Source organism: Mytilus edulis, chromosome 9 (genome assembly GCF_963676685.1).
Source record: "Mytilus edulis chromosome 9, xbMytEdul2.2, whole genome shotgun sequence".
Taxonomy (NCBI): domain Eukaryota; kingdom Metazoa; phylum Mollusca; class Bivalvia; order Mytilida; family Mytilidae; genus Mytilus; species Mytilus edulis.
In genome coordinates this window covers 17,729,457-17,745,240 of record NC_092352.1, presented here as the reverse complement: position 1 = coordinate 17,745,240, position 15,784 = coordinate 17,729,457, and the positions used below count along the sequence as shown (strand labels likewise).

General features: G+C 32.8%; 1 protein-coding gene across 1 annotated transcript; it reads right to left on the bottom strand.

Moving 5' to 3' along the window:
- Positions 1-3,467: 3,467 nt before the first annotated feature.
- On the bottom strand, positions 3,468-12,980 carry LOC139489843 (trypsin-like). The gene is made up of 7 exons (XM_071276690.1): positions 12,917-12,980; positions 9,777-10,261; positions 7,436-7,530; positions 6,367-6,641; positions 5,505-5,665; positions 5,109-5,163; positions 3,468-4,499 (listed from the first exon to the last, which is right to left on the bottom strand). The coding sequence occupies exons 1-7, from the start codon at positions 12,978-12,980 to the stop codon at positions 4,378-4,380; spliced, it is 1,257 nt and encodes a 418-aa protein (XP_071132791.1). The 3' UTR covers positions 3,468-4,377.
- Positions 12,981-15,784: the final 2,804 nt, after the last annotated feature.

The window sequence follows — 15,784 nt, the reverse complement described above, 5'->3', positions numbered from 1 at the left end:
AGATTTTACCCGCCAATTGTAACTTTTGGCTTTATGATAATCTTTCCTTTTAGTATAACACTCTTGATTAAACCATGGTTTTTTAACCTTACCATTTTTAATATTCCTATTACAATTATTGTTTACAATATTTTTTTCTTTTAACATACCACATTCAGAAGCAGCTTGTATAATAATATTATTACATTCTTCAATTAAACTGTTAATTGAATCTTTACTTACACTTGCAATATCAATGGCATCCAATTTATCATTCAAACATACAATATTTTCATCATTCAAACAATCATTAAAAGACTGAAGATTTTTGCTATCCCAGACTGCTTTTACAATAGTAGTACTGGGTTCACCAGAGTTCATACATTTATTAACATCAATCAATTTACACAATATTTTAACATGCAAGGCATTGTGAACATCACTTATCATTGGGTCAAATGGTAATACTTCAAATTCTGATATATAAGGAAAAAGTTCAGGTGATAAAATACAGTAATCAACAATAGTGGTGTTTTTACAAGTTAAAGCACCTATACCTTTGTCTTTACCTAGTCGTAATCAGAAGACCTAAATATCATCATGGGAATAGAAACATGGCTACTGCCGTCAATATGAAGTGCTGAAATATTCCCACCTAACTATGAAATCATCCACAAAGACAGGAAATATGGCTATGGAGGAGTTCTTTTGGCAATAAAGAAAGAATACATCGCTGACTCTATTGAAACCACAACAACATCTGAGGCAGTATTTGCTAAACTAAATTTTGGCAAAACTTAGTCACTCATTATCGGATCTGTATACAGACCACCATCAAGCGACACCACTTATATGGATCAACTTTGCGAAACTATTTAACATGTACACCAAAGCAATAAAAATTCAGTGTTATAGGTAGGGGGTGATTCAAACCTTCCTGATATTAACTGGAACTCAACATCTATTCAAGGAAATAAAGTAAACTCTGGTATCAACAAAAGATTCACTGGACTTCAAGTTGTTTCTTACAAACCGGCCAAGCCTAATCAATAGACGCTCTCCTTCACTGGTATATCAGATCATGACGAGGTCGTTTTTGAATCATCAGCAACTGTAAAACGAGGGAAACCGGTAAAACAGAAAATACACCTATGGAAAAGAGCAGACAATGAAAAACTAAAAAAAAGAATGTTTAAAATTTAAACAACAATCCCTAAACAAATACACCATTCAGTCGTCTATATCAGAAATGTAGCTAGACATCAGCATCACATTAACGAACATCCTAGATTCCTCAGTACCATCAAAGATGAGCACCAGTCGCTTTAGCCAACCCTGGATCACAAAAGAGATAAAAGCACTATCACGGCGAAAGAAAAGATGCTTTAACAGGGGCAGATCCTAAAACAGATCACGAGACAAGAAAAAGTACCAACAGCAACAAAAACAGCATGCAAAAAGACAATGATTATATCACCAACATAATCTCACCACATTGCACTTCAAATCCAAAACGCTTTTTGAGGTTTATCAACAGTAAAAACAAGGACAGCAGTGGAGTGGCACCCCTTAATGCAGATGGCCTTACATACTCAGAACGAACAGCAAAAGCTAACATCTTGAACAAGCCATTTTTATTTGTATTTAACTCCAACGAACCAGAAGACAACATCAAATCAATTGGTAAACAGACGTTCCCGAATATAAGATACTGGACCAGATGGACGACGTACCATACTAGTACCTTGTCTTTTACATTATGTAGGAATTCTGGAATTGACTTGATAATTATACCAAGATTCTCATTCATCTGATATTAAGTGCTGGTAGCTTAGACTGTTCGAGGAGTGTATCTTAATAATATTTGTAGTCATCATAAATGAATCTGACTTATTTTCTGAGTGCTCTTTCTTTTTCTTTTTCTATTTTCTTTATGTTCTGTTCACTGCAGCAGTGCCATGTAAGTGGAAAATAGCTGAGGATTGACAAGATAAATGAGTGTTACATGTATATTGAAAGTTTAGAAAGGCTGATGAGATGAGTGCCGATTCTTTTTTGTACGTTTAGTTGACGTGCAGCTTGTTACATATATTTGTGAGTGTTGAAATCCAGTTTAAAGTCTATTGTTACATAAAGACGTTTTACCTTGAAAAGCTTTGGTTATGAGGCAGCAAGACAGGAACTCCTTGTCTCATGAGGCAAGAAGCTTTTCAACTTTTTGCCAGTTCAAAAATGTTATCTCTACGTGGTGGATTTTCTGAAAATTGTACCTACAGTTCTTGTTCCAGTAAATAATCTTGAATCCTGTTGTATCTATGATGAGTTTATCTACTATGTGTTGATACTTGGCATTTTTTTTAATATGTATCGTGCCTAGCTTTAATTTGAATGTGCTATCTATGTATCAATACATAATGATACATGTGTGTGTGTGCTGTTTGTCTTTATGTTTGTGTTGTATATGTATCTGATGTTATTACATGTATGTATTGTTTATTAATACCTGTCGGTTCAAGAGCTCTTTAGTGCACATTCCTTCTTAATATGTATATATGCAACCCGACTTTAAAAAGAGTACTTTTCTTTACTTTTAACACAAATTGCGGCTATAGGATTCACCACTATGAATAAAAAATGTTAATTTTCAACTTATTGATCTATAGTCGATTAGTGTCCTGCCAAGGCTAATGTTAAAAATTTAAAACTTTAGTATCGCTGGAATTTATACTCTTGTCATCCCATGCAGACTGTACAAACTATATTTAATATTACCGCCTTCGTATTGTAATGAAGCTTATGAGTTTGAGTTCTTTATCTAGTTACATCATTTGTACGTAGAACTGGAAGAAGAAGGCTACAAGTATAACCATGATATTTCAAATTTACTTTACAATATGTTTCTTCTATGCATTTAAACAGTCATGGATATTCCTTATGCCGACAACATGTTCCAAAACACACAATAATATATACCTACAAGGGTTTTCAATTGATTTATAAGGTACCCCTAAACATAAAATGCAAAAGTGAATCAAACAGATGATACATGTAAATTTTTTGGGTATCAAGGCATACACCCCCTTAAATGGAGAAGACTTCATAAGTCTCATCTATTTGTGTTTGTGAATATAAAATATGTTTAACAGAAAATCAGAAAACCTTGTTAGGCGAAAGTTTCAAACTGGTCGTCGAACGGGTAAGCGTTTTTGTTGTGTGTACTGATTTTGTGTCATGGATGGATGCCTCCTATCCTTTCTTGTGGATTAACATATATTTTATTACATACTTGACTAAACTTTTATTTAAATTGTTTATATAAACATATAATATGTATGTTTCGTATATAAATCAGACATTGCTTTAAGGTATTTTGTCATGGTGAAAATGTATACAAAAGACTTTTAAAGTAATAAAAAATATTTTAAAATACATGAATTTATTTTGATGGTATTGTCTTATCGCGAACAGTCTATATACTCCGATTTTATTTGTTTTTAATTATTTTATTTGTTTTACATTTTAATAAAGTTGAGTAAGCTAAGTAACCAATATATGAAGTCATTTACTTCTGTTGTAGTTTTTAATCATAGTTTATTAATAATACACATCACCTTTACTTCGATCCACTGCCGTTTTGGATTTACAAAACAGGTCTACCATTGTCTTCCAAACTTGTTTCAGAATCTTATATTTGATGTATAAGTATAATTATAAATGTTAATTTTTCATTTTTCTTTAATATTAAAAACTTAAAACGTGACCAAGTGCACAAGAACACGAAAAATTGCTGATATATACTGATAAATCGCACACCAACAAACGGAAGCCCTTAAGGCAAGGGGTAGAATGCCAAACAGGATACCTTTCTACATATGTTTCCTAGTCACCCATTGATGTCATGTTTATCCTTGTATTGTAGCCTTGAGCCACGAGTAAAATTGTCTATTTCCACGTCCGAATTAATAGTCAAAAGTATTTTTATTTTCAATATTAGTTCAATTTGGAAACGACATATATGTTCATCCAAAAAAGTTTACTCTGGACGAAAGATGTTTGTTTCGTTTTTTCGTGTGACCCTTTACAGCTTGCTGTTCGGTGTGAGCCAAAGCTCCATGTTGAAGGCTGTATTTTGAGCTTTAATTGTTTACACATTGTGACTTGGATAGAGAGTTGCTTATTGGCTCTCGTACCACATCTTCTTATTTCTATATAAACATTTCATTACATAAGATGAAGAAATTAGGGATGAAAATACCGTATAAAAATCTTTTAAACAAAGTTCTATTGAAAATAATTCTTTTAGTCCTATACTTATAATCAAGAGATAGATTAGCCTCTTTCGTCTAAAACATCTGTCCCATCAAATTGTTCGTTAAAATTGTTTCTTTTTGTTTTGGATCACATGTTTTCGAATATATTTTGCAATATCCAATCAACGTAGTTGTATACTTTTGTGTAAACTCCTGGTTGAAGTGGTTGTGCGCATTCTGTGTAAGTTATTCCTCCCCAACTTATTATTCCTTCAAAAGAAACTATAAAATGTTAATACTGCTTACTAGTATATCTTTATCACAGATGGTTTCAATACTTTGCGTATGTATTATGGTGAGACATCAACTGTCGAAATGCGCTTCTGGTGCATGGAAATTGGTATCGGTTTTTATAATATAGTATTGGTGAGATATGTCTTGTAAATTGAATATTTATCTCTGATCTTTATTTCGAATTTGTAGTTTCTGAATATCCTGTTATTTTAAATACTTTGATATATATTTATTTTCAAATACTCATACATGAAATGGAAACTTTGTCTTTATCGCGATAACTATTTGAGTGCTAAAAGACAAATTTTATACCTCGAAATATATTCCTGTGTCAGTCCTAGGCCAGGAGTGTCGTCAGTGCTTGTTTGTCATATTTTCATATTTTTTTTTTATGTAAATTTAGTGATAATTCGTTCTATATAGTGCTTGTTAACTGTTTCGCCATTTTTCTAGAATCGAGGTGACATAAAGCTTGAAATATGGTATAGACATTTAACAACACATTTTGTAGAATCCTATATTGATCTCTAGAAGTCTTTGTCATTATACTTCACCATGCATATATCGTCAAATAGTAATGCGTACCTCTTAAGCACCAGCGTCCATCTTCCTGACATTGTAAGGGCCCACCACTGTCACCCTTCAGAGAAAATAATACTGCTTAGTTCAGGAGATTCATTCAAAGTGTTCTGGACTACATATACATTATCAAAGGTTAGTTTTTGTTACTTCGAAAACAAAAGGCAGACATGATACAAATGTTGATTGCTGAACGACTAGTGTCAAATATATTATGTTTTGAAAAATTCAAGAAAAGAAAAGAAACAATGGTAGTGTTTGTATAGTTGAAATTGCTATGAAAAACATCACTTTTTGAAAAATCAAAATATTGACTAGAAAACTTGTCACATTCAATCAATTTCTGTACAAGACGGGCAGATTTTTTATATTCATATTTCAATTAAAAAACATCAAACTTACTTGACATGCGTCGACACCCCCTTGTTCATATCCGGCACAAAACATATTATCTGTGACTTTATTTTTATAGTTTGACATACATATCTCCTGTGGAAGTATTGGAACACGGGTTTGTTGTAACATTTGAGGCCACGCATCTGGGTCCGGTGTCTTTTTGGGTTCTTTAAATAATTAGAAATAAAATCATGTATTTGAAGAAGAAAAAAAGTGCGACTGCCTTAGTAAATTTAAATTATTGCAGCAGACCTCTTAATCAGAAAAAAAATCTCATTACATTTTTTTAAGTATCATGGCTCCCTTTTAACACTGAGTTCTTTTAATAGCACTTTTCAGTTTTGTGAACCTTAACCAGTGAAATTTAGAGCTTAAATGATAAAATGGTGTTAAAGTTGAAAATATATATAAAATAATATTTACATTGTGTGATAGATCAAATTTATTCGTTCAGTGTATGTTCTCTTGTGTTAATATGTCTTTTGATTGAGTGAAGTCATTTCAATTGATATTTTATAGTGTTTCTTTCTATGTCGTGATGTTACACTATTGTTTCAGATAAGGCTGAAGGCTGGTACCTATTAAAACGTGTAAACCCGCTGCATTTCTTTGCACATGTCCTAAGTCAGGAATCTGATGTTCAGTAGTTGTTGTTTGTTGATATGGTTCATAAGTGTTTCTAGTTTTTTAAATAGCTAAGACCGTAGGTTTGAATGGTTTCACACTAGTCATGGTTTACTTTTACAAATTATGACTCGGATGGAGAGTTGTTTCCTTGGCACTCATACCACATATCCTATATCTATTTAGATCACTGTGTATTCAAAAGTATATGTTATGAAAACGATGTCTGTCCATCATTTCTCACCTTTATAACGTCCCCATCCACTGATAGCACATACTGTTTGGTCTATGTTTGCATTATCTGGTAAACACACCGGTCGAACAGCAGAATTGTATGTCACAGTCCGGTCAAGTTTGAGTAAAGCAATATCATTGTTAAATGGAACAGTACTGGCTTCAATTCCTTGGTGTTTTATTACTTTAATAATCTTAAATGCTTGCTCATTCGGATCTTCAGCAAACGCCGAAGCATTGTGCAGGCCTACCCTAGCAGTTATAAACGTTTCGTTGTCAAACATCCTGCAATAAACGTATTAAATAAAACTCATCTATTTACACACCCTGCCAGTGAGTTACATCCTTGCGAGGAGCAACCTTTTCACTGATTAACGGCCGTTGGTGTTATTTTAATTGCCTGGGTTTTTTGTTTATGTGCTGTTGACGTAGAGTTGATTATGGTTTATGGATCTACAGTGGTTAAGTATACTTGTCTTTGTAAAAATCTTGGAGGAGGTTCCTTTTTATGTATGATTCATGACATTTTCATATGTATGTATATTTTTTTTTCAAAGAAGGTATGGCATGAATTGAATTTCGTATGTTTAATATTTTATTTTGACCCCTGTTGACATGAAAACCATTCAAGCAACATTTTGCATAAATAACCTTATAACATACAAATTAAACTCTCAGTTTCTTTCAGATCCCTTAGTTTTCACGGAATCATTCTCAAGGATGTAACAACAGTTTTAGTGAAGTGTCTATTATGTTAATGTAAGATGCCTTTAATAGTCTACTATTCAAGTTTTTTTTTTATTTACATGAAGTAACATTGTAGAAATTAACTCCGAATTGGGTGCTTTCTACCAAAGTTGGTTAATACTTTAAATACAGTGTTATGTTATAATAATAACATTCTATCTAGTTTGAATTATACTTAATATATTAGCATAAACAATATATATAGAATGCAGGTACAAGAGTTCATTACTAGAAAAAGGTTATGCTCAGTCGAAGTATGTAAAATATTTTCAACTTTCTTTAATATGTAACATTTTAGTTATTTTGGAAAGACTTTTAAGATATAAAAGTACCTCGAAAAACAGTGACCTGCTGTTAATGCCCACTGTTCCGATATTAGTACTGCTGCACATGTTGGCTGTCTGAGAAGGTTGTTGAACAAGGAAATCTGTGAAATAATTCGATTTTAGATACTCAGAAAACGATGTAATAGAACCAAGAAGTTTTAACTTTAACTATCTACACATAAAAAGTTTCTGGTTATACGAAAAATCATTATATGGTTAGAAAAATTATTGTATTATAAAACGTACAAATTTTTGTTGGTATGCAATCACTTCTTGCTAATATGTTTGAAACTGATTTTGTGATGTCACAACAAATTGATTTTTCTTTTAAAATATCTAATTGTTCTAAACGTGATTTCGTTTATTTTGGACCGGTGTTTTATTTTGTCCACGTGTTGCTTATGCGCCTAAATAATGGTTCTATGTATAAAGAATGTCTTACAAGCATGTGTTCTGCTCTACATGTTTTTCGTTGGTTGATCAATTATAGAAGAAAACAACTAAACCTTTAACCGAGTAAGTTCTGAATATGTATGGCATTTACATCTTATGTCGGCGTCACACATTGGCGTATAGACTGGCGTGTACCAGACGTATAGAGAAAATTGACCAAGTCGGTATACGTTAGTTGCACGCCAGAGGAACGCTAATATAAGTTATATGGTTCGCTACTGACCCCATACGGATCCATAGAGGGTTAGTAAAATCCATAGGGGGGAGGCCGGAGGCCGAGTCCCCTATGAATTTTATTCACCCTCTATGGATCCGTAGGGGGTCAGTAGTTAACCGTATAACGAATTTATCGGACGCTGGTCTTTTTCTGCGGCGTTTTGTTGAAAAATAAACAATGAAACACAACAACATTAATAGATGACGTCGCCATTAACGCATCATGAACCCCCATATGAAACTTACTAACCCCCTACAGTCTCATAGGGGGTCACCACGTGACGGCGTTTAACCAATCACAACGTGATAATTCATTTGTGGTCCGATAAGCGATCGTTAAACGCGTGTTGCATAAGTTTGAAGGGTATACGCTTGGTAAACTCTATAACTCCAGAAAATTTTTATGCAGCATAAAAATCTTCATCCAGCTCAAGCGTTTGTCAAGCGTATGTCTGTACGCTACACGCACGTAATACACACGCTACAAGCGCGTTGAAAACGCTATAGATAAGTTTGAGACATGTTTAGGGCACGTTGTATACGCTTCAAGATCGTTTGACTTTACTAAAACGTATGCCGGTATGTTTGTAACAAACTGCCCATAGTAAAACGTCCCAGACACGCCGAAAGCACTGATTATCGTCCGAGATACGACCGGGACGCGTCTCGAATACATTCAAGAGACTTTTTTCTTTCGTAGGTTGTTTTCCATCTACGTCAGACAAACGCCAGGCATACTCCAACATACGTTACTTGAACACCCAAAAAAACGCTTAGGTACGCTTCTCGTACGTCCAATACACGCTTAAAGCTCGTTGTGCACACGATACAGAATATGATTGACAGGTTGAATGCATCCAAAATTACTAGCATACTGGCAGCGTACATGAGTTTTTACCCACGCCCGGCGTACGACGCAGCAATACGCTGATGTGTGACGCCGGTATTAAAGCGATTCAAATTAAACCCAAATAAACACCAAACTTAAATTTATTCGGAGGTACTGCGACCCAGAACTGAGCATATGATCGCATGATCTATATTTCAGTTTATTTAATACTTTGTGCTTGCTTTCTTAAAATGTGAGTATTCTTTGAAAGGAAAGATGTATATTGCTTTTCTAGCACCTATAAACTTTATTACATATCCATATTATAAAGCTTAGTGTGTCTTTTTTTGGAACTGACACTCTTTATACATTTTATATCTAATTGAAATTCGAACATTAAGGGGGGTTAAACTGTCAAAAATCTCACTTAACCTACCACATTTAGATATATGCATCTAAAGTCAGGAACCTTTCCATTGGTTGTATTGTTAAGTTATATTGTGTTGTCCTTTAAGGAATTTGATGTTGGTGGAAGAAATTTGGTAGTCTCAGTTAGATTTAAGCACAACTTGTCTAGACTCGAGAAGAGCATGGCATTTGGTATGGTTATGAGTTGAAAAGCTTATGATAACCTCTAAATGTCTTTTAAGTTTTTATTGCTGGGTCGCTAGCTCATTGACTTATATTCCTCATTTATCTATACCACTGGATCAGGACATTGAAAGATGAAGTATGCTAATTTCTGTTTTAAATCATCAATTTAGTAATATGAAAATGCGAAAGGTGTACAGACTACGAGCATACAAATGCAATATCAATGCGTGATGTCAATATATCTTTAGTGCTTACCATCCATGGCCAGCTTCCTTTTATAGCTTCTCTTCCACCTATTATTCTGCTTAATGAAAACCGTGGTTCTACTTCTTGTTTTCCACAGATTTCTGAATGTGCATTCCACCAATTAGATTTCCAACTTTCAAAATGATTTGTGTTTTGCTGATGAAGGTGTCTTTCTGTAGTAATTGACTGTTTAGTTGTTTGGTGGTTTGGTAAATTGTGGTTTAATGGCACATTGTAGCCATTTAGTAGGTGACCGAGGTTTGAGACTTTATGACCATTGATGTGACCATGCCCATGACCATTCGAATTGTGACCTTTGTTATCTTGGTTCTGATTATGACCTTGACCCTGTCCAAATTGCGTATGAGAATGTCCGTGTCCATAACCATGTCCATGTCCATAACCATGTCCATTTCCATTTCCAAAGTTATGTTCTTTTGAACTATGGCGTTTACAATAAGCAATATCTAAAAACAAAGAAAAGTGTTTTAAAACTTTGAATACATAAGTTTTAATAAATTATTTAGGATCAAAGCTAATTTGTTTAAAAAAAAGAAAGATGGAAACAAAAAAAATCATTAAAACACAGACAGTGAAATTATAAAATGTTTTAGACTAAAGACATATATTAATAAATACCTGTTACTGCCACGAGAAATAAAAAAAATATACATAAACATTTTGAGTTTATATTAACCATTGCGTCAGTAGCTCTCGATGATGACCAAAAACCCTAAAGTATGTTATGCCAAAGATTTTGTATGTTTATCTTTACAGTAATTGTAAATAATCGAGGCTAAATTTGAACATAAATACACTCATATTGAAGTTAATAAATATTTCATTATGAATAAATATACAGAATTCAATACTTCTAACTGATAATTAGAATCAGTAATGTTATAAATAGACGTCAGTATACTTGATTAGAAATGAAAATGTTAACAACACTGAAATGTCCACAAAATGTTCCATATGACGTTGTAATCGCGTACCAAAGCTGATTATTCTAATAACTGGTCCAATGTTTGGCCAAAAATAATATCAACATGTTTGAAAATTTCCATAAGTGCATGATAAATATGTTAGCATCAAAATGGAACTAGATATCATTAGTCCATGGTGCATCTCTTTTATTTATTTTTTATGATAAAATGTAAAAATAAATTACTTATATTACTAGATTAGTGGGTCATCCATATGATTTTCTAAGGGAGAGAGGATTTTGAAATAAATAACACAGCACAAGACAGGACAAAAAAATATTCTGTACAATAAATATGTTAATCTTTTTGTTTTATGATTTGATAAATAAAAAAAAATGATTTACGACATATGGTCGAGAAGTTGTATTATTGTTTTGTTTGTTTTACACCATATGGTCAAGAAAGGCAAAGCGGGAAAGGTTTATATTGGTTTTATCCACGAAATAAAGAGAAAAGCTAGTTGGGTCGAGATCATTTCAATTAACTTTGTAGTATGGATGTGGAATGAAAGTTTGAGTTAAGATTTTACGAAAAATCCTTTCATTAAAAATTTTACAATTGTAAAATATTTAATTCTCGTCAGTAATACTATCCAGAGGAGTAAAAGCCGATTATCTTTTATCCCTATCAATGGTAAAATCTTACTCGCCTCATGAACGGTGATCGTGGATTTTCGTTCGTTTCAGACTTGATGTTTAAAAACACCAATTCATTATACCTCTCTAATGCAAGGCAGCTAATTACAAGTAGCTGTCTCTTCTTTTACAATTATGGTGTTGTGAGATTGCCAATGAATCAATAGTTCTCTCAGACTTAAGATCAAGAAAGCAAAATATCTAGTTGCATTCCATTTTTACAGCGGATGACTGTGAGGGCATTCCGGTGTATTGCTATCGCCTAGATTTCCATTACGATACTTTCGTTTTGGGTTTTTAACCAGTCTATAAAAATGATGAATACGTAGGCATCATCAAGTGCAAACTTACATTCCTTATCGCTTGTTATAAAAATGTTTTGTTGTATGTATATACACATAAGTAAAACAAATCATTAATATATATGCACACGCATGCGGAAGAATATCTAAGAACGTTTGCAACCTCAAGGAACGATGACTGTATGGATGATTAAATATTTGTTGCGGGTAAATACGAATGCCTAATCAAATCCATTCTAGTAGAAAAATCAAATTATTACGTCCACCATGCACTGCACTGTACTATTATTGATAAAGTAGAATAGAATGATATACAATTGCATGAACATATATATACATGTAACTGTAATATGCAAGAACTAATATAATATATAGCAATAAACCAGAGTATACTGATTTGTATCACTACAATATAATAGGTATTACGGTGAGGTTGGATTTCCTGTCATTAATTTATCATCCACGCACGAACTTGTACCAGAAAAAAAAATATCTGTACATTAAACTCACTTTCAGGTATAGAGATGTGATTTTTTCTGAGAAAAGTGCTTGTCGGACCATCCACAAGAACTTGCAGTCATCCAATGTTCAGTACTTGAGTAATTTGATTAATTTAGACATACATGGAATAGATTTTGTTTGACAGATAATCTGGGACATATCTGTATAAACATCCATGTCCATATAATGCCCCATGATAGACTAAACGTTCCGTCAAGCTAAACTAAAATAATCTTTCAAACAGTATATGTGATGGGGTGTCATAAGGAAGTTCAAGAATAAGAAAAATCTTGCTGCCCTTTTTGAAGTTTATCTATTCTATTTTTTAACAGTGAGCATTGATGTTTCACCAAAGTGTACAACCGTCAATATTGCAAAAAGAGGAAAAATGTACCCATTTAGTACAATGACCGTGTTTAAAGTGAGAGTGATTTCTGACCATCCCAGATTGTTAAAAGTGAGAGTGATTTCTGTCCATCCCAGATTGTTGTCAATAAACCCATAGAATCTTTTCCCATTTACATCCAATATTTTTTAATTACCAACTCTCTCGCAGAAAAAAAGTAAAATCACAAAAATACTGAACTCCGAGGAAAATTAAAAACGGAAAGTCCCTAATCAAATGGCAAAATTAAAAGCTCAACCACATTAAACAAATGGATAACAACTGTCAAATTCCTGACTTGGTACAACCATTTTCTTATGTAGAAAATGGTGGATTGTACCTGGTTTTATAGTTTTTTGTGTAGCTAAACCTCTCATCTGTAACACAGTCGCATCAAATTCCATTATACTGACAACGATGCTCCATGGAAAAATAAAGATCATTTTTTTTTGTGCTTCCTAAATTCTGTTTATAGAGCCAATAACCATATATGTAGTTTTAGTAAGATTGATATACACAAAAACTTTCTGACGCCTTTCTTCAATTTAACTTAATCACACAAACACACTTGCACACACAATACTGTTCTGTTCTGTATGGCATTGGATTTCGCTACAAAACAACCAAATATAAACCGATTGTAGAAACATCCCAAAATAGTTTATTGTCTCAACTAGGTCGATCACAGATTAATGAAAAGAAGAGAAAACTAAGGATAAAATAAACAATAATCGCTGGATTACATGCTAAAGGAGCAGCAGGGTTAGATACGTTTGTTAGAACTCAATTGTCTCACTTTCTTTGGACAGTAGTGTTACAGGGAACCGAAGAAATATACTAAAAAAATACTTGTTTACCGGATTAGTACTTAGATCAACACTACCACAGGAAATAATATGATACAAATAAACTTTTCAGAGATTCAAGGATAGAAATTTTGTATTTGCGCCAGACTCGCGTTTCGTCAACAAAAGACTCATCAGTGACGCTGGAATAAAAAAAAAGTTAAACAAAGCAAAAGGCGTACTTCTGAAATTAAGCCTCAAGTTAAAATTGTGTATATCGTGTTTAATTTCTTTTACCACCAATGTTGGTTTCGCGATCGACTTTCTTTTCTTCGTGGGTATTTTCCCATGAGTTGCCAAAGAAAAAGAAATATTTTCATCCAAAACTTTTTGTTTCGGAATGTATTCGGGCCATGTTAAAGTAAAGATGCGACTATTTCACTGTGGAGTGTTTAAATCCGTTCTGAATTGGTATGTTAACTCTGTTTTAAGAACGCTTGGTGCAACTCCTTAAGAGTTTGGGTTATGACATGTCACAAGGCACATTTTTGCGCTAACTTACTTGTCCTCATTTTCCGTTGACAGTCCAAATTTTCTGTCCTTTATATTGCTTGTTGCAGAGCATATTCAATGAACTGATTTTAAATCTATTCTTGTCCTTAACAGAAATGCATGAAATACTTGCCACTGTTCATTTAGCAACACACTTTAAATAAATCAAGAGTTGTATGGTTTTGTTTTATGTATGATTAATTTAAATGAGAATTTAGTTAAAATGGAGAAAGTAGCGGCAGTAAATTCGTCAATGTATGGTTTGACGAGAAACAAATACCAATTAAGTACTCGTTAAGGGCATACGATACAGTTACAGGGGAGGTAATGGCGTTGCCAATGTAAATTGTTATTTTCGCGACGTCAAACTATGACTTATCGGTTTCGACTGATTTTTATCACTCCAACTCATTTAACTTGAAAACGAGTTCATGGACCCCTCTTTCTTTAAAATGTCATTGGTTTGATTACGTGAGAAGATTATGTGTTCCAATTTTCATGAAAACGTAAATAGTGCATTTTTTTAAAATATGATAAATATACAGCAAAACATGATGTTTTTTTTCCTACATTCATGAACATTTGATAAATATGAGTTATTTCTGAATAAAAAATGTATAAATGTTTTGGATACTTATAAAATACAGACTGAATTAAAAATTATTTAACAAAAAACAATTTGTGTTTATCTTTTTGAACAAAATAGTTATGTCTTTCTTTCGAAAGGGAAAATGCGGCCACAAATCCGAATTTTGAGCAAATATACAAAATTTCGACCTCATTTTACTCAAAAAGTAGCGCATGAAGGTATATTTTTTATTACATATTTAATTTAATCAGGTAAAAAATAGTCTATATAGAAATTTTTATCAAAATGTAAATACGGGATCAAAACTGTATCGTATGATAACGTCATTCCTTTTAGACATACTACTTTTTGATATAAAGATTAATGTAATCAATTATATAGTACAGTTATTTCACTTATCATAACAATGATAAAAAATAGAATTATCGGGTTTAATTAGTAGAGCGATATATTTTGTTGACAGTTTTTTTAAGATATTTAAAACCAAAGTAATCAATAATTTTAGAAAGTAACATGTCTGAACTAAAATTGTTCTTAAAAGCGTGACATTAAACTCTGTTAATTGAAAAGACTACTATACCTTCTGGTCATTTTCATTAGATAGTATCTATTGAGAAATTAAAATAATTTGTGACCGGCGATGAATTTTACTAGATAAATTGTCCGTCCTCGGACACCTATTGTCAAAAGAACTTCGCATGTTTTTATATTTCACGGTCACTTACTTTGTTCAGTTTGTAACTGTGAAACATGATCGTTTGTGTTTACATTGTAAATATGAAAGTTATAACGTCATCAAGTTTGCACATCCTACAAGCTACTTTATATTATATTGAAGTATTTATTTTAACAATGCTAAAACAAAGTGTGTTAAAACAGTCAGAAAATTTTTACTATTGGGTTTGTTGTTGTTCATACTATATAATCTTTTAGTACAATTAATTACTGTTTAGTCTTTAGTTATTTGATTCTGTATTTAGTTCAGCCTTGCAAGAGGTCAAGAGGAACCTTTAAGATTTTTTAATGTACTTAGGAGCAGTACCATTATATATTTCCGATTTTAACTTAAATTGTTATCGCATGCATGTGTTCTTCGCTTATAGTTTACTAAAACTTACTTTACAGCTATATAATGAATGTGTTATGGCATCTATATATTGTCATTTTCTTTCATGGTATGAATCTACGAAACGGTGATCTTCCAAGTCTACAATCCAGTGCCTTCTGTGCTTTTTCGCTAAGACGTTTCTCCGCTGTTGCATATGAACCATTATAACTGAAA